Genomic DNA, 24,044 nt, shown 5'->3' with positions numbered 1-24,044 from the left:
AATTTTTGAAGGGGACACAAATAATACAGCCAAAATTTTACTTAGAAAGGATATATGTAATGTTACACAGAAGAAAATCTTACTACTATTATTATTGTGGCATGTAGACTGTGCCATTATGCTCATTATTTCTCTTTGGTTCAATGAAAAAACTGACTAAATTGACCAAAATATTCAAAACAATTTATTTATTTGAATATTTTTTAAGTTGTTTACAACCAAGTCACCAAAATATGATGAATACACATTGAGCTAAACCAAACACACAACAGTAAATCAATTAGCCTTATTGCAGTTCTCATATTCTTATCACAGTGTTAATTGTTGTTGGTGGGGGTGACTTAGTATCCAACAAGCTATTATAAACAAGCTTTAGGTAACTTAGGTAACTTTAGGTAACATTATAATCGCTAAAATAGCGGACTCACGGGAAAAAAAAATCGTGTTATCATCTTTTTTTTCTTTCTTTCTTTTTTTTTTTTTTTTTTTTGTTATGATTAATTACTCAGCGTCGTCAGTATTAAAGCAAAAATAACCACTTCATCCGATGTTTTTGAATAAAACAGCCTTGACAGCCTGCTTACTGGAGCTCCTCTCAACTACTGTCTGCAGAACTGTCTTCTCCCGCCGGCGCCGCCGGACTACACACACAAGTGTGACGTGCGCGGTGGACCAAACCACTGTGAGGCAAGGGAGGGGTGACTCAAAATGTTTCTAAACTTAAAACGCCTGTTTGCGTTTGTATTTCTTTAATACTTACACAATTAGTATAACTATATATCATTTATTTACAATACTTACAGTGTTTTTGTAATTATATTTTTTGGGGGGACTGCACTCAGATCTGACCCCCCCGTCCCCCCGCGATTTACGCCCCTGTGTTAAACACATTTAAGCAGTACATGTCATAGGTACATATAAATAAAATGTTTTTTTTTTTTTTTTTTTTTTTTACTTATATTGATATCTACTGTATTTATGTAGTTTATCATGTTGCCAATATAAAATAAGCATTTTAGCGCGCGGGGTGAGAATACTGGATTTCGGCATGCTGTGCGCGCATGGCGCGCCTGCGTAGTGACGTTCCTTTTCAACTGTCGCCCCGTCAGCCATGTCGGATGATAGAAGGGAATTAGAAATACAAGTTGGAAAACAAAACATGACATTAGAAAATCTTCTAGGGAAAACAATGTCTGGGAAAATTTTCAGTCCTCTAATGTGTTATTTGGAAAGTACTGGGTTAAGTAAAAGAATTTGATATGAATATTTAGTTTTTTTTTTTTTTTTTTTTTTTTTTTTTTTTATTAGTTTTAAGTCCTTCCTTTTTGTCAAGCTGTTGCCCACACTCCAGTCCAGTAGGTGGCGGTAAATGCACCTTAAGTTGGTTTGCCATCCGCCAATAAAAATCAAAAGAAGAAGAAGAAGATGTCGGGTGATTCAGCTTTCTGCCTCAGGTGAGTGAAAATAATTAAAATACCTCTATAATAGTAACTTTTTCCCCAACCTTGCCTAAGATTATTTTGTGTTAGTTGTCCAAGAAGTTGTTGTTGTATTTTTTTATTATGTTGTCTCCATGATTCGCACCCCAATTAAAATACACGGCTGGCCTGTTAACTAAATCTCGTCTATAGGCCAACTAACGTTAGCTGGCGCATTTACGGTTTTTGTAAAGCCGTGTTGGCAGAATTGTTAATTATACGTATTAAGCGAAATACATATTTGTATTGAACGTCGAGTATGAACTCATTAACCTTATGGTCCTTTTACAATTACTATGGAATGTTTCATATTCAACAACGCAAACATAACGTAATCGACCTTGCGCGCCATTTTTGTGCTACGTTACCTGACGAGTCACTGACTATTTAAAATGTAACTTTTATTTTTATGCACTGTTATTTGTTTTCTCATTGTGCGGTGTATATATATGGATATTTTTTTCCCCTTTTATTTAGATGATGGATGTCGAGGAACAAATTACAGTTACTCTAACAATTTTACACAGAGTGCTTGCAACTGTCTTCATAGACGGAAAGGAAATATGGAGAAAACTATTCACAGTTGGAAGTATCGGAGAACTGATAGCCTCAGCCAAAACTGAGCTGTCTCAACAAGTATCTCTTGATCGAATACTGAGATTTGACACAGATTTTCAAGAATTCATTGACACTGATGTGAATGCTGGAGTGCGGGAGCTTGACAAATTTCAAATACATTATATTGCAAGCAACACCCAGGATATATTAGAAGGAAGTGTTCAACCATTACAGGTAAACCATTAATGTATTTCACATTTATATTACTAGTGGTCAAAGTAAACATTTAAATAATTAAAATGTTTTTCATTTTCATTTCTTAGTGTCATTCATCAGATGTAACTCGGACTGGCACCCCAACTGGATTGCTAACACTGCTTGAAGAAAAAGCCCCTACAATCCTGAGAGAACACGAAGAGACAAAGACACTTTCTATTTCCTCAAGAAAGTTTCTTGTTAAAGTTGCTGTCAGTGACCTCGTTGAGAAACATGGATTGTGAGTATATGTGGTTGTTTATAAGATGTAAGGTGTATTTGTTTAAAATAAGTTTAATTTAAATTACATTGTATTTAAATAAATTAAACATTTCATAAAACAGTTAAAAATAGAACAGTAAATAAGGTTAATTCAATAAATAACTTTAACAGAAAGTACCAGTGTTATATATATATATATATATATATATATATATATATATATATATATATATATATATATGTGTGTGTGTGTGTGTCTTTTTTATGTTTGTCGATGTTTGTGTTAGAGCCATTTCTGTGACTTTTGTTGAATTTTTTTTTTTTCCCAGCTATCCATCTGGTACAGAAAAGCTGGCACTAGCAAAGGAGATTGTGTCATTGTTCCCCTCGTTAAGGATTCAAGTGCCCTTTGGTGAAAATGAGGGACATGTAAGGATGTTTTTACATTATAAAATAAATTATTTAGCAATGTGAATATAAACTGCTCAAGTATATTTGACTCCAACTTAATTCTATTTTTGCATTACTCATGTCAGGAGCATTTTTTTGATGGGCCATCACACAGTGGCTTTATAGAGATGAGACTGCGGAACATCAGACAGAAGCTTCAACAGAACCAGCGGATGTACAGTTTGAAACATCGTCATTGTACACTGCAACCTTCTTTGCCGAGTCAAGATGAAACTGTGCCAAGTGAGTGGTTGACCCTGATAAAAAGGATGCGACCGTCACCAGAGAATTCATCATCAATAAAGGCTGCAATTGAACAAACCTTCAGTTACCGAAGGAAATGGATAACGAGCAAATCCCCAACTGTTGCTGAAATCTTCAAAGAATATCCCAGATTTCTTGACATGCCTGCCTTGGTAATAGACATGCTCAACTAAGAGAGAACTTTACACAAACTTATATTTCATAATTGTAATATTAATATTTCTTTCTTTCTTTTTCTTTTTTTTTTCATTGAAGATGGACATTGAATTTTCCAAACTCACGGATGGCAAAGAAGCCTTTTTTTATCTGGAAATGGGAAGGGTGCATAATTCCAAAGCTGAAGCAAATAGCATCCTTGGAGAAGAAAAATGACATACAACACTTGCTGGAGAAAGCCAACAATCAGCAAGATGGTATGCTTTTCTGCCTCAATGTTTGTTGCATGTGCACACATTTTTAAACCTAGTTTAAATGAGAAAAAATATAACATTAAATATGAATTTTAATGTTCAATTCATGAAATAAATTAATAATAAAATAAATTTTGTTTAAAATTCTTCTTTTGCATGTGACCTGCATCTTCACTTCATCAAGATGAGCTGTGCTACACTATATTGAAGATCCTCATTCATCTTCTTCCACCCACGGCGTCTGGGAGAAGTGTTGCTGGCAGTAAATGCTGTGTGAACTCTGCAGTCTCATACCTGTTGGAGCAAGTGCCGGTATGCTTTTTTTACTGTTAGCTTGTGATAAACAACATTGTTTCTCATGCAGCAACATTTTCTGATGCTTTTCATTGTTTCATTTCTGTAGACCGGTACCAACGTGACCTCCTTGCTCAGTGAATCCATGAGTGGGTCCCTGAAATCAGCTCAGCCGCAGTTGGTTTCCATCGGTTCTCTACAACATGGAGCCCAGTACATAATTGTGGCAAAGAATGATTCTTTTGCCCTTCCACTTGATGTTGAAAGCCTGACCTGTGCTGTAGACAGACTTTTCAAATTCTTCTGGCTGTGCAATCTTCAGTATCCATGCCAACTGTCCTCTGTTTTTTCATTTTTTGAGTATATATGACCTACCTTTGACCCAGTCATCTTGCAAACGTTCAAAGGTCATGGAATTGATTGCAAAATTGCAGTCTCGTCCCTAATTGAAACAAGCATGTATACCTGTCCAAAGTGTCTTGAAAAAGTTTCTGTTGAAACAAAGCAGTTGATTTGGCATTTAAGGGAGGTACATGCACTCTCCGACAGTCACAACCTAACTTTAATTTGTAGTCAAAATGGTTGCCCCAGAACGTATCATAATTTCAATTCATTTTTAAAACATCTTAGCAGAGATCATTTGTAAGATGAATTCATGCCCTTCAGTGGAGTCAGGATGCACTGAAAACATAGATATAGCAAATCAAATTGATGAAAGCAGAATATGTAATTTTGAAGATGATGTCCAAATGTCTGAAACAGAACCAGTTCCCCAGAGCAGTTTAAGCCTAACAGATTGTGCTGCTGTTTTTGCTGCCCGCATGTATGCCTCTGCTAATGTAACTTATACTGATGTTCAAAAAAGTATAACCTGCACAAAAGAAGTCATTGATCGTGCCTTAGGTCATTTGCAAGAAAAGACTAATACTTTACTAAAGAACTTTGCAGTTCCGCTAGATAGTACTGAAGTTCAAACACTTATGAAAGATTTTGAGAGTACTAGAAACATGTTTAGTGACATAGATACACCATTTAAACTAACTAAGTACTTTTCTGACAATTTTTCCTTTGAGAAACCAACAGACGTGTTTCTTGGTCACAGATTAGATTGTGTTAAAAAGAATGGAAAAAAAAGCCAGGTGTTACAAAATGCAAAATATGTATATGCAGTCTTGTTGTGGACAGGAAAAAATGCATGATTATTGTGATGGTGTTCATTATTCTAAACATCCTCTTTACCGAAACCATCCCAATGCATTACAAATTCAGTTATACCTAGATGATTTGGAAACAACAAATCCTCTAGGATCAAAAACAAAGATTCATAAAATGGGGGCCGTTTACTTTGCATTAAGAAATGTGCCTTCAGAGTACAATTCTGTACTTTCCAATATTCATTTATGTCTTTTATTTAATTCTGTTGATTAAAACATTTATGGTTTTGACAGAATTCTGGAACCGCTTTTAACAGACTTAAAAGAGATTGAGAAAAATGGTATTGAGGTCAAAATACATGATAAATATCAATTACTTTATGGAACGCTTTGTTTGTTTACAGCAGACAATCTTGCCTGTCACTCACTCTGTGGCTATGTGGAAAGTTTCTCCGCAAACAGATTTTGTCAATTTTGTTTAATTGACAAATCAAGTTCTCAATATATTTTTGATGAGAATAACACAGAGAGACGTACAAGGGAAAACTATGCATGCCACGTCCAACTCAATGATGCAAGTGCAACCGGTGTCAAGCATAACTCATGCCTAAATAGCCTACAGTATTTTCATGTCACTGAAAATATTGGTGTGGACATCATGCATGATGTGCTTGAAGGAGTCGCACCTCTTGAGGTGAAATTGATGCTGCGGCATTTCATTTATGAGGAGAAATGTTTTTCTCTGGAACTATTAAATGAAAGAATAGCAGCATTTGACTATGGCTATGAAAATCAAAAAAATAAACCTAGTGCAATTATCAATCTTAGGACATCTGAAAATGCTATTAAGCAGACTGCATCACAGATGTGGTGTTTACTACTAGTCTTGCCTTTTCTGTTGGGTGATTTAATTGATCCAAAGAGCCCACATTGGCATCTTTTCCTGTTGTTGCGTGAAATATGTGACATAATTTTTGCACCTGTTGTGTCAAAAGGGCTTGCAGCTTATCTTAAACAACTAATAATAGATCACCATACACAATTCAAGCTGCTTTATCCTGGTAGGAATCTTATTCCTAAACATCATTATACACATAATTATTCGAGTATTATGACTTTATTTGGACCTCTTTCCAAGTTGTGGTGTATGAGGTTTGAAGCCAAACATCACCCTCTTAAGCGACATGCCCAAGTAGTATGCAACTTTCGAAATATTTCAAAAACGCTGGCTCATAAACATCAGATTCAGCAAATGTACCACTGGAAATTGAGCTCACCGCTCAATTTTGAAATGAATGTGCCAAATGCTTTCCCAGTTGTGATTGCATCTTTGTATAAAGGTGACAAATTGCTTGACAAACTTAAGACAGACTCTCATTTTGAGACTCTCACTTATACCAGTTCAGTTCATGTGGCTAACACTATCAGTTTTTTGGGGACAACATACAGGACAGGATGCATTCTGACTTTAAAAGCAGATGAGAGGGGAGAACCATTATTTGGTGAAGTTATACACATTATTCCCCAAAGTGAAAGAGAATGTGCACTTATGTTTCTGAGAGTTTTAAGAGTTAAATATTTTGATGAACATCTTTTTTCCTTCAATGTCATCAGAACCAAAGATTTTGACATGGCAAAGCTGCCTGGTGACTTAATAGATTACAGACCTTTAAATATTGTATCATTTTGTGATCAGCAATATGTAACTCCTAAATACAAAATTTTGTTTTAAACATGTTGGCGGTTGAAACTGTTGAACACATTGTGTTTTGACCAGATTAGACAATGAATTGTTTTTTTTTTAACATGATCATCTATAGGTGAATGCATACACAGTGTGTAATGGTTATTTCTTTGAATACAGTTTTTAGGTTAATTAAAATATTTTTTTCTGTATGAAAATGAAATGTTGGTACACTTGAGAAAAAGTTCAGAAAATATGGTACTTTATGTTAAACTATTTCATACATATTTGACATTTTATTTGACTGCTTAACAGATGAGTTTTATAATATTTGATGAATGGTTTTTAAAATGTATGATGTGTTAATGCTTATTTCACAAGTTTATAGTCAGTATACTGTAGTAAAAACATTTGAATGCATTAATTCCATGTTAAAAAGAAAAACAAACAGTAAGTGTGTAATGGTTATTTCCTTTGAATACAGTTAATTAAAAGTATTTTTTCTATATGAAAATGAAATGTTGGTACACTTGAGAATAAGTTCAGAATATGTGGTACTTTGTATGTTAAACTGTTTCATACATATTTGATATTTTATTTGACTGCTTAAAAGATGAGTTTTGTAATATTTGATGAATCGTTTTTAAAATGTATGTTGAATGTGTTGAAATTCTTATTTCACAAGTTTAAAATCAGCATATTGTAGTAAAAACATTTGAATGCATTAATTCCATGTTAAAAAGAACAAATAAACAGTATGTGAGCAGTGTAATTGGTTCCTGTGAGATTTCACATTTGATCTAACATTTGTAATAAATTTTATATTAACATATATTAAACAATTTCTTAGTAACACACAGTTGTGTTAAGTACATACAAAAAGAACACATCAATGTGTTAACTTGAGCTGCACATTTATGTGTTACATTTTATAACACATTTTGTGTGTTGAATTTAACTCAACATGTGTTGTCCCTGAGCACACTCAGAGCATGTGTTAAAAATAACACGTTGTGTTGTTTTCAACACATTTGTTTTAAGAGTGCATGAATTTGCCGCCCTAAACACGTCTTTGTACTCCTTCAAACATGAATTGTACAAATGTGGGTACTTTCTGATCTCTTCGCACAAACGCTCGTCGAGTTCGCCGTCCATTGTCGTGAAACTGCCTTCAACTGTTTGGATGCCATTTAAGTCCACTAAGGAGAATAATCCTGGAATGTTTTCATCAAAAACCTTAATTTCTTTTTGACTGAAGAAAAAAAGACATGAACATCTTGGATGGCATGGGGGTGACTAAATTATCAGGAAAATTTTATTTGAAAGTGGACTAATCCTTTAACATCATATCAGCTCTTCAGCTTCAGTGTCCTTCAGACTTTAGTACCAATCCCAGTTTAACCGACCTGTGTAATTCTGAACACCTTCGTTATCTTGATCCAGAGTGTTTGTTTAGGGTTAGAGCCAAACTACTATAGCCTGACCAAAACCCCAACATCTGTGCAAATATCAAACATATAGTGTAAATAATACGACTATTTTATGAATTAACATTTAATAGTGATTTAAAATCAGAATACAACACAATTACAATCAGTGACCTGTGCTTTATTGTTTACATGTATTCATTTAGCAGATGATTTTATCCAAAGAGACTTTTGAAGGAACACCGTTTTAAGGAGGCAATGGCACGAGAAATGCAGCAATACACACACAGACACACAATATAATAATTTTATTATTATATTATTTTATTATTATTTTTAATAAGTTGCTATGCCTTACTTTACATGAGCAAATCATTCGACTTCAACACCTCAGTAATTCATATGGCGAAAACTGAGATGAATGACAAATAAGGAGAAACAAATATGCCGATTTACATTTTTATTTACGTGATATGATGTAGATCAGCTTATGAAAACGTAAATTTAAACCATTATTTGCGTGTTGTGTCGTAGCCTATATTTATTATTATTATAAGGACAGATCTGCTAAGCGAAGATGAGGGCCAGACAGGAGAGTCACAAACAGACTCGGATGATGTTCGTGTGCTTCAAGCTGCCCAAAACAACAACTGTATGAAAGCCTCTTTATGCCCCTGCTGATTTCATTAAAGTTGCATTCAGACTGTTTTCTGAACATACAGCGGAAGCGTTCAGGCTTTTATCAACTTTTCCATTAAAACGAGGCATCAAATGTACACGCGGATTTTCCCCGTGGCTGATGCTCGACTTGGATTTAGTCTGACAGAGGCAAAATAAACATTTCTTCTTCGCGTATTTTAGTCTCCAGTGAAAGCTCAGATCCTCTGCTCGGTGCTCACTTTGATTTTACTGCGACAAACTATTTTACCGCTCCAGTTTTACCCCAAATGTAAGAGAAGAAAACACAATCGTGAAGGGCACGTGGAGGCGCAGAGACACCGAGCAGGGTGGTTGAGTCTATAAGGTTCTCATGTGTTATTTAAGAGCGCAGCGGCGCTCGAGCGCTGATCATTGCTGAAACCAGACAGCGTTTTAAAGACTGCAGATCCGATTCGAGAGAGAGAGAGAGAATGGCAGAAACCGCTCCAGCCCCGGCTGCTGCCGCTCCGACCAAAGCGCCCAAGAAGAAGTCAGCTGCGAAAAGCCAAGAAAGCAGGTCCAGGCGTCGGTGAGCTTATCGTCAAAGCTGTGTCCGCATCCAAGGAGAGGAGCGGCGTGTCCCTCGCCGCCCTGAAGAAAGCTATCGCCGCCAGCGGCTACGACGTGGAGAAGAACAACTCTCGCGTCAAGATCGCCATCAAGAGCTTGGTGACTAAAGGCACCCTGGTGCAGGTCAAAGGGACCGGCGCTTCGGGCTCATTCAAGCTCAACAAGCAGAAACCCGAGACCAAGAAGAAGCCGGCCAAGAAAGCGGCTCCTAAAGCGAAGAAGCCCGCGGCCAAGAAACCCGCTGCTGCCAAGAAGCCCAAGAGCGCAGCGGCAAAGAAGCCCGCCGCCAAGAAATCGCCCAAAAAGGCCAAGAAACCCGCCGCCACAGCCGCTAAGAAGGAGACGAAGAGCCCCAAGAAGGCAAAGAAACCAGCAGCCGCTAAGAAAGCAGCCAAGAGCCCCAAAAAGGCCAAGGCAGCTAAACCTAAGGCGGCAAAGCCTAAAGCCGCCAAGCCTAAAAAGGCAGCGCCCAAAAAGAAATAAAGTCTTCACTGTTTCTCCTCAACGGCTCTTTTAAGAGCCACCCACTACCTCTGAATAAAGAGCAAAACTCGTGTATATTAATATAGTGTTGAAAGTAGATAGCTAAGATGTGACTTTAGACAATTAGAACTTTTTAATAAACTGCTTTTATACATAAGAAATTGATTAAAAGCTTATATGTGTTCAGACAGTGATCGCAGTCCAAATGGGATGTTGTAGAACAAATTACAGATAGAATATTTACAAACAACACTGGAAAATTGAAACAAAAACAAAAGTGAAACATTCCAATAATACAACAGGATCATAATAATGTACAGTATCAGATCAACATGCTTAGAATATTGTGTGTAAAAGGTGTAGCACTTTTAGTAGGAACAGCGAACCATATCCATTTTTGTACTTGCATGTTTTCTATAACAAATATTTTAATGGTTTCATCTCCTCTGTCACAAATACTTGTGCAATATTATTCCCGCCAGAAAGGGGGTTGGTCTTTGGAGGGAAGTTCAGTGATTGACTTGAAATCTTCACAGACTGTCAACCAATGAGCGAATAGAACGTTCGCTTAAAGGCAGTACCTCGAGACTGAGTTCTTCATTCTTTCAGGGTCGTTTTGAGAAACAATCATACCTACAAATAAAAATGAGCGGCAGAGGTAAAACCGGAGGCAAAGCCAGAGCCAAGGCTAAGACTCGCTCATCCAGGGCAGGACTGCAGTTCCCCGTCGGCCGTGTTCACAGGCTTCTCCGCAAAGGCAACTACGCCGAGCGCGTCGGTGCTGGTGCTCCTGTTTATCTGGCGGCTGTGCTCGAGTATCTTACCGCTGAGATCCTGGAGTTGGCTGGAAATGCTGCTCGGGACAACAAGAAGACCCGCATCATCCCCCGTCATCTGCAGCTGGCGGTGCGCAACGACGAAGAGTTGAACAAACTTCTGGGCGGAGTGACCATCGCTCAGGGCGGTGTGCTGCCCAACATCCAGGCTGTGCTGCTGCCCAAGAAGACCGAGAAACCCGCCAAATCCAAATAAGCGGATTCAGTCTGTTTTATTGAAAACCAAAGGCTCTTTTAAGAGCCACCCATTTTATCTGATAGAGAGCGGTTTTCTTATAGTTAAATAACACCATAAACCCAGTCAGTGGATTGACTACCAAATAATAATAATAATAATAATAAAAAAAAACATTACTTGTATAATTTCTCTGTATGGGCATTTACAAATATAATAGTAGCAGGACCAAGTGTTTTGAACGCGTGATAGTCACATGACTTGTTTTTTTTTTTTTTTTTTTTTCTGGGGGGCTTGTGTTTTGTGCTTTTATACAAATGGCGTGATTTTGTTCAAATCCGAGATATGTACAGCCATTAGGAATAAGGTGTATATTTCATAAAGCAATGTGAGTATAAAGAGTCTGGGTGTGTTACACTGTTTGAGTAAACAGGACAAAGCACATTGAGCGGGAAACCCTCTGCTTGTTTGAAAAGTTGGAGCGCTCAGTCATTGGCTAGCAGTCATAAGCATACGTCACAGATCAGCCAATCACAAGCCACGGCACCCTCCCGACACTGTGAGCTCATGGCCACTCAATGCCTTAAAAGCAGGCGTGTAACACAGAGCAGCATTTACAGCAAGACAGAAAGAGAAATCGACTGCAGCAATGGCAAGAACCAAGCAGACCGCTCGTAAATCCACCGGTGGCAAAGCCCCGAGGAAGCAGCTCGCTACCAAAGCCGCCCGTAAGAGCGCTCCGGCCACCGGCGGCGTCAAGAAGCCCCATCGTTACAGGCCCGGGACCGTGGCTCTCCGAGAGATCCGCCGTTATCAGAAGTCCACCGAGCTGCTGATCCGCAAACTGCCCTTCCAGCGGCTGGTCCGAGAAATCGCTCAGGACTTCAAGACGGATCTGCGCTTCCAGAGCTCCGCTGTCATGGCCCTGCAGGAGGCCAGCGAGGCTTATTTGGTCGGTCTGTTTGAGGACACCAATCTGTGCGCCATCCACGCCAAGAGGGTCACCATCATGCCCAAAGACATTCAGCTGGCCCGCCGTATCCGCGGAGAGCGCGCCTAAACCCGCATCAGCCACATCAAACCCCAAAGGCTCTTTTAAGAGCCACCAAAATTACACTGAACGAGGAAGTTTCCAATGTAATGCTGAAAACTACAACTAAATCAACCAGTCCCACACAGTGTGTGATTTGACTTCAGTAACTTGGTTATTAATAGATGAAGGGAGCATTAGTCAGTCTACTCTGTTGTTTGGTGATCGTGCAACAAACATAAAACCGCTATTGAAGTATCAATCCGGTGTCAGAGGTCATTATATGCAGATTACAAAGCGTAATTTTTCTCCCCCTCCCCCAAGCGCGTTAACAATTCAAGAAAGCCTTTGTTGCCGAAACAGAAAACTAATAAGTAATGATGTTCATTCTGCTGTTTAGCACATTTTGCCAGATTTGGGTAAGAAAAAAAATTAATCCACAATATTGGGGTCATTCCACGAAATCGGTGCCTTTTCAACTTTGAAAAATTAAAAAATAAAATAAGTTGAATTTTTTATAATAATATATCTATGAAATGAAGACAACTTAAAATGACAAGAAATTGTATTGGGCCATCTCAGGCTATATAATTTCTTTAATTTTATTACTACTTCCTCATGTTTTGATATTTTTGTCATCCCTGTTACAGACATAATCATCATATACTACAGTTTTAATTAGAACTACTAGTTTTTACATATATGAACAGTATTGTTCCTTTTTTCACTGGGGTCTTTTCAAATTTGGTATTTTTTAAACAAATCTTATATTTGTCATTCAGATGACCAAAAACATCCTAATTTTGAAGGCTGATCACCGGTCAATTAAGAAATATATATATATATATATATATATATATATATATATATATATATATATATATATATATATATATATATATATATATTTTTTTTTTTTTTTTTTTTTTTTTACAAGAGCGATATTAAAGAAGGGCTTTGTCCAAAACAAAATATGTGATTATTACAACTGAAAAACTTGAAAGGCCATTTCAAATATTATTTTTACATTATTTATGAAATTAATGACAGTAACAGGATTGACATAATGGTAACAGGACTGACCAGAGTAACAGGAATGATGGGACACACATTCTTCAGCATACAATCTACATATTTTTTACATAATACTGTAAAGTTTCTTACTTTTTAATTTATATTATATTGTTTTGCATTCACTTTGCATGGCTGTATTAGTGAACCTAAGAGATCAAGAGACTTATTTATAAAATGTTGCACAGAAACCGTCCTAAATTTGATCTTACGATCATTTCTCAGATGTGCGTATGTGAGATTCTTAGAATGAACGTAAACACAGAAAACGAGCGTATGTCTCTCTTTCAAATGTGAAATATATAGCCTAAATCGCAAATAATCTTGAACTTGTGCACAGCTGAATGGTTTTAGTTCTCGGTGTTGTAAACAACACCTAATTAATGTCATTTACATATAAAAGATCACCAGTCATCATCCAAATCATTTAATTTAGAATGGTGAGCTGTAAGAATAGCTTAGATTTCCAAAAAAACTGCAGTAATCTGACAAGGGAAAGTGTGTACTGTACGTCTGTTCAGACCCTGATGTGGCGCTATGCACTTTTCCACGTTTTTATAAATATGATCGTTGGCATGGATTTAACACTCTAAGATCAAATCTGTGCATATGCATGCTTTAAATGTTTTAAGGCTACTGTAATTAGACCCATGCATCCATACATTTTGTCTGTGTCAGTGTGTCCTCTCACAGAGCTTAAAATATTCACTGCCCCCCCCGTGCCCGGCCAAAAAAAAGGTTGTTGTTTGGATTTTAATAGGTAAATACTTAAGAACCTATGAATGGATCATTATTACAGTGATTATTATGTTTCTAGCATGTTTGGCAATGGTTCTTTTAACCCTAATAGATGTAGTGTGTAGCTTCTCTTTTCTTAAACAAATGTGTTGAAAGATGTATCATGGCCATAATCTAGGATGACAATGCCAATATTCAACAGGGTTAAACTGTGAAAGAATGGTTCAGAGAGCACAAAGAATCATTTTCACATAGGAAATGGACACTTCTGAGTCCTGAGTTTAACCTCAGTGTAAGTCTTTGGGATGTGCTGAAGGAGACTTTACAGAGTGCTCACCTCTTGCATTGTCAATACAAGATCTTAACCAAAAATGTATGAACCTCCTTATGGAAATGACATCAGAACATTTATTTCCATCAAGGGGTTAGTCTTGGGTTAGGTTAAAGTCAGGACTCAGAAGTGCCCATTCATGTGTGAAAATGATTCTTTGTGCTCTCTGAACCATTCTTTAACCCTGATGAATATTGGGATTGTCATCCTGGAATATGGCCATGATACATATTCCAACATGGTTGTTTAAGAAATGAAATACACTCTGTTAGGGTTAAAATATATTATATATTAAGTTTATATAATACATTTAAATAGTTCATACTTGAATTACGAGATTCCTGTACCAACAATAGTAATACTACCAATACTACAAATACTGACTAAAAATGTAACTGATGCTCATATGCCACCCACACTGAATGATATAGACAACAATAATACACCTGGGATGACCTTTTAAAATGTTTGCATTTGACACAGATAAATGTTAAATACAGAGAGGATAAGGTGATTGTCATCCCTGTTACCCTAAAAAGTAACAGGGTTGACGGTAACAGGTTTGACAATTCCAAGCTAATTTGCTATTTGCTAGCTTACAGACCAGATCACAAAATCACATTTTGTACACTTTAAAGGGATATTACTTTTAGATAATGATTGTTACTTTAAATAAATAAGTGTTTAAATGTATACTTCAAAAATGGTAACAGGTTTGACATTGCATGATATCCCCCCTCAGTCAAACCTCATAAATCATCAAAAATAGAAATTTATAGAAGAGAGAGAGAAACTTATTTTTATTTGAACTGTTGGCATCCTGGTTTAGAGATGATGTAACTTCCTGGAACTGATGTCACTGGAATGTACCATTATTTATACAGGGTTCTTTGGTGAGGGTAACAGGGCTGACATGAAATAGGGGACACCGATAAAATTATATATATTTTATAAAAAATAATGTATACTTATGCTAAAACATTGCTTGACAATAAGACTATACTACAATATGCAAAAGTGATTTTTGTATCATTTTGCATTCAATTTGCAAATTAAAAGTCCTGCTGAAAAAGAACAATCATAGCAAGGGACAGGCCAAAAGCCTTACACTTATGAGAATAAATGCAATTTTAATTATTTAAAATAATATTTAATTGACTTTACTTTGGTGTAATATTGATAAAACAATGCACAGTACTGATATGTTTTTAAATCACAAATTTATTTGCTGTTATAGTTCTTCTATGTCTGGTTATTTCTTAGGGATGCAAAAGGCACCAATTTCGTGGAATGACCCATTGACATTTACGGAGCCTCTAAAGGGACATGGTGGTAAAAAAAAAAAAAAAAAAAAGGGAAGGAAGGAAATTTTACGTGGTGGTGGAAAAAAAATTGGGATGGGAGGATTTTTTTTTTTTTTTTTTTTTTTTCAAATCTTTTGCGTTCCCTCGCAAAGATTGCATTCCCTCACAAAGATGTTTTGCATTCCCACACAAAGTTGCTTGTGTTCCCTTGTTATGAGTTTGGCGAAACACTTCCTGTTTCCCGCTGGTCGTGGTTCAGACAGCTCACGTTAATAATGGAGAGGTTCATAGTTTTATTTTGAACTTGGACTCAAATATAAAGAAATGCGGTCAGTGCTTAGTTCGAGGCACAGTTATGACGTAAGTGAAAGACACCTGGAAAGGATTTTACGCGAAAGAGGATTGTCTCGACGCAAAAATTACTCGAGCTTAGTGGACCTTGTTGATTTTATCCGTAATCAGCTGCAGTCTTCTGGGCAGCTTCATGGGTATCGATGGATGTACGCCAAATGCAGGGAGAAGGGTCTGCGGGTGAGAAAAGAGGATGTGCGCGTGGCACTTAAGAAGCTGGACCCTACAGGAGTTTCAGTGAGGAGAACCAGACGTCTCAGACGGCGCAACTACTTTGCAAAGGGACCAAACTTCATTTGGCTTTTGGATTCATACGATAAGTTAAAACCATATGGCATTTGTATCAATGGTTGCATTGACGGCTTTTTGAGGAAGATTATCTGGCTTAACACATACACAACTAGTAGCGATCCAAAGCTTATAGGCGGTTACAATGTTGAAGCGGTGGAGCGTTTGGGAGGATGCCCAAGAGTTGTTAGGGGGGATCTTGGAACTGAAAATGGTCATGTTAGAGACTTTCAGCGTTTTTTTTTTTTTCACATCAATCACGCAGATGAATCTCTTGACAGCTATTTGGATGGTGCAAGTGCTGCCAATCAAAGGATCGAGTACTGGTGGGGGTTTCTGCGCAAGGAGTATGGAATTCTGGATTTGCCTGTTTGCTGAGCTCAGAGACAACGGATACTTCGATGGAGGATTCTTGGACAAAAGTTTGCTCCAGTTCTGCTGCATGGGACTCATCCAGGTGAGTTAAATGGAAATTATGTTGTGATGCTTCTCTCTCTCTCTCTCTCTCTCTCTCTCTCTCTCTCTCTCTCTCTCTCTCTCTCTCTGTGTGAGAGAGAGAGATCCAAATAAAAACAATTTGTCATTACTCAGGTCACATTGTTCCAAACAGTACACATACAACGCATATGACTTTTTTGTTTGCTTTTTTTGTTTATATTCAGTGCAGAGGCCACCATCTTTTGTTTTGCACATATGTCTGTAAGTTTGAAACAATGAGACACTGGGTAAATGAGGGCATAATGTTATTTTTTAACTAAACTAATTCAGTTACAAGTATTGCCTAATTTCTTTTATTACTGTAATGTTTTACAGGATGAGCTGGATGACACTGCACAGGTTTGGAATACACACACCATTATGCCATCAAAGAACATCAGCAACCCCAGTGGTCGGCCCAGTGTGATGTATGGACTGCCTGAACTCTACCTCATCAGAGACTTCCTCACCTCAGCTGACACTGAAAGTATTCAATTTTGCAAGAATGAGTGCACTTTCTGAAGCCCCATACCATGTGATCCAGATGTAAATGAACTGTGCAACACTATAATTTCTGAGTCTCATTTGAGCCTTCCAAAAGACCCGTATCAAGCTGTTAACTTATACATGCATTTAAGAGATGTGATCAGGTCATTACTGTAAGAACTGCAAGGTCCTTTTTATCTGAAATGTGTTTATATTGTTGGACTTGCATTATATTGTGCTTACATTGTAGAATACTGTCCATCAGGGGGATCCTACAACATTGCAGAAAGTTTTTATAAAGAATTACAATACATGAACATCATTAAAAATGAAACCATCATGTGCAAGAGTTTGTTTACAAAGTTGTTTATAAATGCACAGAAAAGCCACAGAGGAAATATGTTTATTTCTGACAAATCTGAACCTGTAACATCATGTAAACTGTGTTTAAACTTGATGAAATAAACAAAGTTAAAGATTCTGAGAACTTTCCTTACCAACAACCAAAGTTTTAACTTTGAGAAGTTATTGAGACATTATTTTCTGTGTAAACACAATACACATAACACATGAATAACATAAGAACCAAATAACAACATATCAGTATAACACTGTCTGTGGTTTATGTAATTAACAAAAAAAGTTGATTGTTCAGAGTAATTTCTGTACTAACAACAAAAGTGATATTGCATAAGATGAAAATCAGCTCAGCCATCTGTTCAACACTTTGCAGCTGTAGAGTATATTCAAAAATATTGTGTAAACAAAACGAATACAACAAATAACACTTAAACTGTACTAACAGCTCTGGTGATGTGATTTGAATGACCTGACCACTTATTGGAAAACTCCAAACCTATTTGAAAGTAAATTCCATGTTATGAAAATCAAATGTAAAACAAATCATTAGTTATAGGGGCCATTTAAATGAAATGTTATCTAAAGACTGCTGTCGAATGTAGCATGCTGTTCTTTAACCCATGGAACACAAAAAAGAATCTTCACATAGATTGTTGCCAACAAGTTTATAATAACTACAGACTGTCAAGTTCCAAAAGAGTGATTATGATGACTATGAACTATTTCTGAGCAGCATCAAATTCACAGGATGTCAATTTCAAATTAATCACTGGACAGAATGTTATCAAACTCTGTGCAGAGGTCTGGGTAAGAACTATAGGTATATGGTAAATCAAGAGTTGCTCCACAAGTATGAGCAAGTGGTCTTCTGCAGAGGCCAGATTCTGCATTGAAGCTTACCTTGATTTGGTCAACACATATGACAGAAGAACCAGTACAGAAGCATAGAAATCTTTCTGCTTTGCCTTGATCAGCATTTCTGACATACCGTTGCAGATGATTGAATACCATCTGTTCTTTCTGAGATTGAATCTCTTGTGTTGTTTAAAGTAGCTGTGCCACTTTTTTACCAGTGGCCTTCTTTGTGTCATAGAGAGACAGTAGACTGTCCTGGTCTGGTACTTTCAGCAGTGCAAATATCATGGTTTTGGAGAAGCAATCTATTATATATTTGGGCTCTTGAAGAATTGCTTTATGAGCCATTGTTTGGATGGCAACTTCCATGGTGTTTTTTGGAGGGATGCAATGAGAACCCATTCTTGTGAAGAGGTCAAGCAAATCTTCTTCATCACATTCCTCCAGTGTGCCTTGACGGGCCTTTGCAACAGCAGATCGTTCAGTCGAAGAGAGGTAGTTTTGGAAAGATGACATCAGGACATCATCACTGACAGAGTCAATTCCATGTATGCATGCTACAATGAAAGCACTGGAAAGCCTCACTGGCAGTACACCAAGGTCAAGTAATCCTTTTACCCAGATCCTTCCTACTGCCTCCCATTCAACTTCAGAGAAGTCCGGTCTCAGTCTAGGAACACGCTCATCTTCCCCTTCACACTGTTCAAGGAACTGATCCCAGAATGCAGTGTAAACTTCTCTGGACACTCCAGCATCATCTACAGCACTCTCATTTACAAATTCCATCTTCAGAGTAGATTGAATTATGCTGCTATCCATGAACACAGCCAGAAGATCTTCTACAACCTACACCCTGTGTATTAAAGCATGCACATCTTTTGAATTTTCTGAGTTTCCAGATGAAATTGTAGGAGAAAGGTGGTGATGGCAGATCGTCTGGTGCTGAAAGCATTTCGTTACCTATCTAGAAAAAGGTAAAAACCATTTAGAACTATTATTCCAAGATTTCTTTACAATGTGTGTTCAAATAAAAAAATTCAAACAAACAATATTGTTGTCTAATCTGAATAAGATTTTATTTTGTGTTACTGTAAAGTGGCATTTATTTATAAAAAAATAAATAAATAAATAACTACACTTGTTCTCAATCACTTCTCAATTCTTTAAAGTTTAAACTGTAAATTAAATTGTCATAATTGTTTGCTGGATCATCAGAACTCTATTGCATGTCAGCAAAATGTAGTAACCATATACATAATATTTTATTATATTTTATTTAATTTCTTTCTATTTTTGTTGTTGTTGTTGTTGTTGTTTAGATTGACTGCTTTCTATACTATACAATAATGTCATGTAATGATCAACTTAGGCTTACAATGCTTTTGGAAAACTACCCAGTACATTTATTTTTGCAGAAATGTGTTACATGTAAACTGAACATTCACAGTTGCTTTTTCATTTTACACACTCTTATGTCTTTCTTTTCAATGGCAAGCAACTGAGTATTTTCAGTTAACATACAACACATTTTGACAAAAATTACTGTACTGTATAAAGACATGCATTTATACAGTTAAGGGATGTGATGTTCCCCCAGACATTACAAGCATTCTCAAAAATATGTTGATAACTTTTGATAACTGAATGGATTTTTTTTGCATGTGATAGATTTGCAATAAAATAATGTGTATAAGTTATGAAGAGTTTGATAGTTTTCATTAAGAATCAACTTATAGTTTTGATCAACAGGCCATGTGCATTTAGTTATTGTGCAAATTGCAGATCATTGTACTAACTCTTCATTTCAATTCAATTCACATTTATTTGTATAGCACTTTTCACGATACATATCGTTTCAAAGCAACTTTACAGAGAACATATGTCAACATTACAATTAAGAGAATGCAGTTGGCTAATAATGTAATAATTTAGGCAATTAATTTACAATCACTTTTAGCAGTTTAATTGAAGGTAGAAGCAATGAGCTCCTGGAAAAATGAATTACATATGGGGAATGTGCATTTAGATCCAGACGTCATCTGAAGTCCTTGCAGGAGTTCCTTCAAAGTTATTGGTTGTGTGCCAAAGCACATGCAATTTGCTTATATCAATAAGAAATTTAAATATGATATGAACAAGAAACTAATTTTTCTGAGATCTGAACCTTTTGTTGTGAGAGAAAAACAAAAGTCAAATTTGCAATTGAGAAAAACTAAAATAACCTTTTGATCATTTACAGTGCATCTGGAAAATATTCACTTCACTTTTTCCACATTTTGTTATGTTACAGCCTTATTTCAAGGGATTAAATTCTATATTTTTTTCCTCAAAATTCTAAAAACAATACCCCATAATGACAATGTGAAAGAAGTTTGTTTGAAATCTTTGCAAATTTGTTTGAAATCTTTCTTTGAAATCTCTCTGTGAAAACTTGACTCTAATATGTCAAAAAAAAAAAAAAAGAAAAAAAAAAAACAAGAATTATGAACCTGACTTAGGAAGTAGGGTGATAACTATTAGTTTTTTGTTTGTTTGTTTGTTTGTTTGTTTGTTTGCTTTACCCTAGTGTCTCTCCTCTTCAGAATACCACTTTTCATTATCAAACTGAACTTCTATAAATTGTTATGTTTGTGAAATAAATTTTATGAAACCTGAAATTTAACATGAAACAAACGTCAGGGCAGATTCACTTGTGCTCTAGCTACTTTGGGGGAGGAGTGTGTGCCTTGTGAAGCGGTGCTGGTTTCTATCAGGTCCTGTAAGAAAATGTAAAAGGCCTCCCAGTAACACTAGTTTTCCATTCATCTTTATCATCGTTTGATAGAGTTGTGTTAACCATGTCTGGAAGAGGCAAAGGCGGTAAAGGACTCGGAAAAGGAGGCGCCAAGCGTCACCGTAAAGTTCTGCGCGATAACATCCAGGGAATCACCAAACCCGCCATCCGTCGTCTCGCTCGCCGTGGCGGTGTCAAGCGCATCTCCGGTCTGATCTACGAGGAGACCCGCGGAGTGTTGAAGGTGTTTCTGGAGAACGTCATCCGCGATGCCGTCACCTACACCGAGCACGCCAAGAGAAAGACCGTGACCGCCATGGATGTTGTGTACGCGCTGAAGCGACAGGGACGCACTCTGTACGGCTTCGGAGGATAAACTTCTGAAACCAGGAACAACTACACCAACCCAACGGCTCTTTTAAGAGCCACCCACTCTATCACATAAAGAGTCCAATGTTTTAGTCATGTCGACCACACATTTAATTATAACTTGTGAGTGAGTGAGTGAGTGAGTGAGTGAGAATCCAGAATGAATTACTTAACTGGTAAATATACAGTAATGACTATAGGCATTTGTGTTTTTTTTTTCTTTTTAACAGATCAATGATTCTCAAAATATTGTTGTTTAAAAAGCACACAAACGCCACTTGTGTATTAAACAATGGCTCGATTTCACAGATTAGGAATAGGCCTTACTTCAATTATGACATTTAGCTTTTATAAAAGGTACATTAGGCGGAAAAATACTGTGTGCAACTTAAGACAAAACAATGGCGCTGACATATTTTAAGATATATATCAATAAGAGTTGCTTTCAGTTAAAACAGTTCAAACACGCATTTTAGTCTAGGACTAGGTCTTAAGAAACGTTTATTAATTTAGGGAATGTTTATTACTTTAGTAGATGTTGTTTTACAAAACGAACAAATGGGCATTAACATTAAAATATCTAAGTTAAAAAAGTGAAAATGCAGCAAACAAAAAAAGTTATTTATTTTACATAAGGTCAAATGGGCTTTTATTTACTATTTTTTGTAGTTTAAACCGTTTCACACCAGTTTCATGAATTAAAATAAGTTCTTAGGAAAAGCTGTTGTAAAGTCTGACCATTATTTGTCTCTTTCCTCCCAAACTCCCTCAATTGCTCTATAATTGTGTTAAATTTACACGATGGTTCACAATATTTGTCTAGAAGCGCTTATTTTCTCAAACTAACAATAAAAAGAGCGGGAAAAGAAACAAAGGAAACAGTCAGGGTGTAGTTCAAACATTGAGCGGTTGGCGGCGGTGCATGTGATTGGCCCTCATTCCGCTCGTGTTCCTTTGAGTTGTCCAATGAAATACGAGTTTATGGGTTTGGCCTATTAAAAGAAGCAATCAGATAGTTCCTGTATCTCTTTGAAAATTAGCATAGGGCGGCGAATAAATGCCTCTGTGTCGCTTCTGACTCCACTTTGGTTTGTGAAGTTTGTGTTCAAAAAGCATTATGCCTGAACCAGCAAAGTCCGCGCCTAAGAAGGGCTCCAAGAAGGCCGTCACGAAGACCGCCGGTAAGGGAGGAAAGAAGCGCAAGAGGTCCAGGAAGGAGAGTTATGCTATCTACGTCTACAAAGTCCTGAAGCAGGTTCATCCTGACACCGGCATCTCTTCCAAGGCGATGGGCATCATGAACTCTTTCGTCAACGACATCTTCGAGCGCATCGCCGGTGAGTCGTCTCGTCTCGCTCACTACAACAAGCGCTCCACCATCACTTCTAGAGAGATCCAGACCGCCGTGCGTCTGCTGCTGCCCGGAGAGCTGGCCAAACACGCCGTGTCCGAGGGCACCAAGGCCGTCACCAAGTACACCAGCTCCAAGTAGAGATTCAACCGAGACTCAACAACCCAAAGGCTCTTTTAAGAGCCACCCATATTTTCAGTTAAAAGAAACTATTTCTGTTTCGGCAATTTTAGTTGGCTTAAGTTTGCCGGTCTTTATTTTTGGGGGTTCACATGAGTATTTTGAAAGTTTGGATTTTAGGGAGTTAAGTCAATCCACAAAATGTTTTGCTACAAGAGCTTAATTAGGCTAGTTTAATGTAAAAAGGATGCTCTAATTTTGTGTAAAGATATATTAGATTTGCGTTTCTTAAAACTACCATAAAATGAAAGCTACTTTAGTTCTTGTAACTTGTTTTTGCCTTTGAGATATTTTTTATAAAATGTTTATTTCTAGTAACATGATAAACTTCATTACTATTAACCTTGAAATGTTTAATCAATGAAGCACAATGTTTTACCAGATGTAAGTTTGTCTTGTTCCTGCAAATAATGGTTTCAGTGAAGAAAAACTATTCCAAAGTAATAAGTATGAAACTGAAGAATATAATTAAACCTTCAGCGTTTTAAAGTTTGTTACATTTATTTGCAACTTTAAAAAAAATGGTAACATTAAAAAATGGAATGTTCTTTTTCTGTATTTGTTCCAGATTTCTTTTCCCACAGATACATTTTTTTTTTTTTTTAATTGGATACTTCAGGAAGGATCCATCAAACTGATTCAACATTAACTGTAAATAATTTGACTTACAGTTTTTAGCACATTTGTTGGTGATTTTTAGTGCTGTAGCCTTTGGTGATATGGAAGTGTTTAACACTGTTGCCCCAAAGGTTGAAGAGACTTGTTACAAAATCCTGTTTTGGAAATACTGTATCCGTAATGGATTTTTTTAATGGAGTAATTTAACTTTGGTGTCAAATAGTTTAGCAGGGAAATGTGAGTGGGAGGTAACTTATGAAACAACAGTAGAAAGTGATCATTATCCAGTTTTTTGTAGAATATTAATGCAGGAAAATACACAACAAGGGGAAAGAATGGGGAAGTGGATTTTTGATCGTGCTAAATGGGAGATGTTTAGTTTTATTTGTGAAAGTGAAATAGACAATATAGATTTGAATGAATATATTGAGGCGATTGGGGAAAAATTGGAAAAAGTATTGCTTGAAGCTGCTAATGAATTAATTCCTAAAAGTAAAGGACAA

The 24,044-nt window shown here is 36.7% G+C and overlaps 6 protein-coding genes across 7 annotated transcripts; all 6 read left to right on the top strand.

Moving 5' to 3' along the window:
- The first annotated feature begins 1,414 nt into the window (after positions 1 to 1,414).
- Positions 1,415 to 7,557, top strand: LOC125247347. Of its 2 annotated transcripts, none has more exons than XM_048158599.1 (8): positions 1,415 to 1,454; positions 1,956 to 2,270; positions 2,360 to 2,532; positions 2,843 to 2,942; positions 3,050 to 3,379; positions 3,483 to 3,640; positions 3,822 to 3,949; positions 4,041 to 7,557. In XM_048158599.1, the coding sequence occupies exon 8, from the start codon at positions 5,744 to 5,746 to the stop codon at positions 6,815 to 6,817; it is 1,074 nt and encodes a 357-aa protein (XP_048014556.1). In that variant the 5' UTR covers positions 1,415 to 1,454; positions 1,956 to 2,270; positions 2,360 to 2,532; positions 2,843 to 2,942; positions 3,050 to 3,379; positions 3,483 to 3,640; positions 3,822 to 3,949; positions 4,041 to 5,743; the 3' UTR covers positions 6,818 to 7,557. Both variants share the same exon structure in this region, with proteins under 2 accessions (XP_048014556.1, XP_048014557.1).
- A 1,707-nt stretch (positions 7,558 to 9,264) lies between these two features.
- LOC125247358 (histone H1-like) lies at positions 9,265 to 10,020 on the top strand (the record flags this gene model as incomplete). The annotated part of the gene is made up of 1 exon (XM_048158612.1): positions 9,265 to 10,020. A coding segment is annotated over one exon (684 nt), but the record flags the coding sequence as incomplete, so codon positions are not given.
- Positions 10,021 to 10,125: 105 nt separating this feature from the next.
- LOC125247980 (histone H2A-like) lies at positions 10,126 to 11,029 on the top strand. The gene is made up of 2 exons (XM_048159533.1): positions 10,126 to 10,163; positions 10,485 to 11,029. Exons 1-2 carry the CDS (start codon positions 10,126 to 10,128, stop codon positions 10,978 to 10,980), a joined length of 534 nt encoding a protein of 177 aa, XP_048015490.1. The 3' UTR covers positions 10,981 to 11,029.
- Positions 11,030 to 11,569: 540 nt separating this feature from the next.
- On the top strand, positions 11,570 to 12,199 carry LOC125247350 (histone H3). Its single transcript, XM_048158602.1, has one exon. It carries the CDS (start codon positions 11,609 to 11,611, stop codon positions 12,017 to 12,019), a length of 411 nt encoding a protein of 136 aa, XP_048014559.1. The 5' UTR covers positions 11,570 to 11,608; the 3' UTR covers positions 12,020 to 12,199.
- An 8,868-nt stretch (positions 12,200 to 21,067) lies between these two features.
- On the top strand, positions 21,068 to 21,449 carry LOC125247356 (histone H4). Its single transcript, XM_048158609.1, has one exon. The coding sequence runs from the start codon at positions 21,088 to 21,090 to the stop codon at positions 21,397 to 21,399; it is 312 nt and encodes a 103-aa protein (XP_048014566.1). The 5' UTR covers positions 21,068 to 21,087; the 3' UTR covers positions 21,400 to 21,449.
- A 1,035-nt stretch (positions 21,450 to 22,484) lies between these two features.
- On the top strand, positions 22,485 to 23,471 carry LOC125247953 (histone H2B). Its single transcript, XM_048159501.1, has one exon. The coding sequence runs from the start codon at positions 22,510 to 22,512 to the stop codon at positions 22,882 to 22,884; it is 375 nt and encodes a 124-aa protein (XP_048015458.1). The 5' UTR covers positions 22,485 to 22,509; the 3' UTR covers positions 22,885 to 23,471.
- The last annotated feature ends 573 nt before the right edge of the window (positions 23,472 to 24,044 follow it).

Source organism: Megalobrama amblycephala, linkage group LG15, assembly GCF_018812025.1.
Source record: "Megalobrama amblycephala isolate DHTTF-2021 linkage group LG15, ASM1881202v1, whole genome shotgun sequence".
Classification (NCBI taxonomy): Eukaryota; Metazoa; Chordata; class Actinopteri; order Cypriniformes; family Xenocyprididae; genus Megalobrama; species Megalobrama amblycephala.
The sequence above is the reverse complement of the archived record's forward strand: the minus strand, read 5'-3'. Positions and strand labels throughout refer to the sequence as shown.

Coding starts and splice junctions, on each gene's coding strand:
- LOC125247350 (XM_048158602.1), top strand. CDS start 11,609: ATGGCAAGAACCAAGCAGACCGCTCGTAAATCCACCGGTGGCAAAGCC.
- LOC125247347 (XM_048158599.1), top strand. CDS start 5,744: ATGCATGATGTGCTTGAAGGAGTCGCACCTCTTGAGGTGAAATTGATG.
- LOC125247356 (XM_048158609.1), top strand. CDS start 21,088: ATGTCTGGAAGAGGCAAAGGCGGTAAAGGACTCGGAAAAGGAGGCGCC.
- LOC125247953 (XM_048159501.1), top strand. CDS start 22,510: ATGCCTGAACCAGCAAAGTCCGCGCCTAAGAAGGGCTCCAAGAAGGCC.
- LOC125247980 (XM_048159533.1), top strand. CDS start 10,126: ATGTGTTCAGACAGTGATCGCAGTCCAAATGGGATGTT. Junction 10,164..10,484: donor CGCAGTCCAAATGGGATGTT/GTAGAACAAATT, acceptor AAATCTTCACAG/ACTGTCAACCAATGAGCGAA.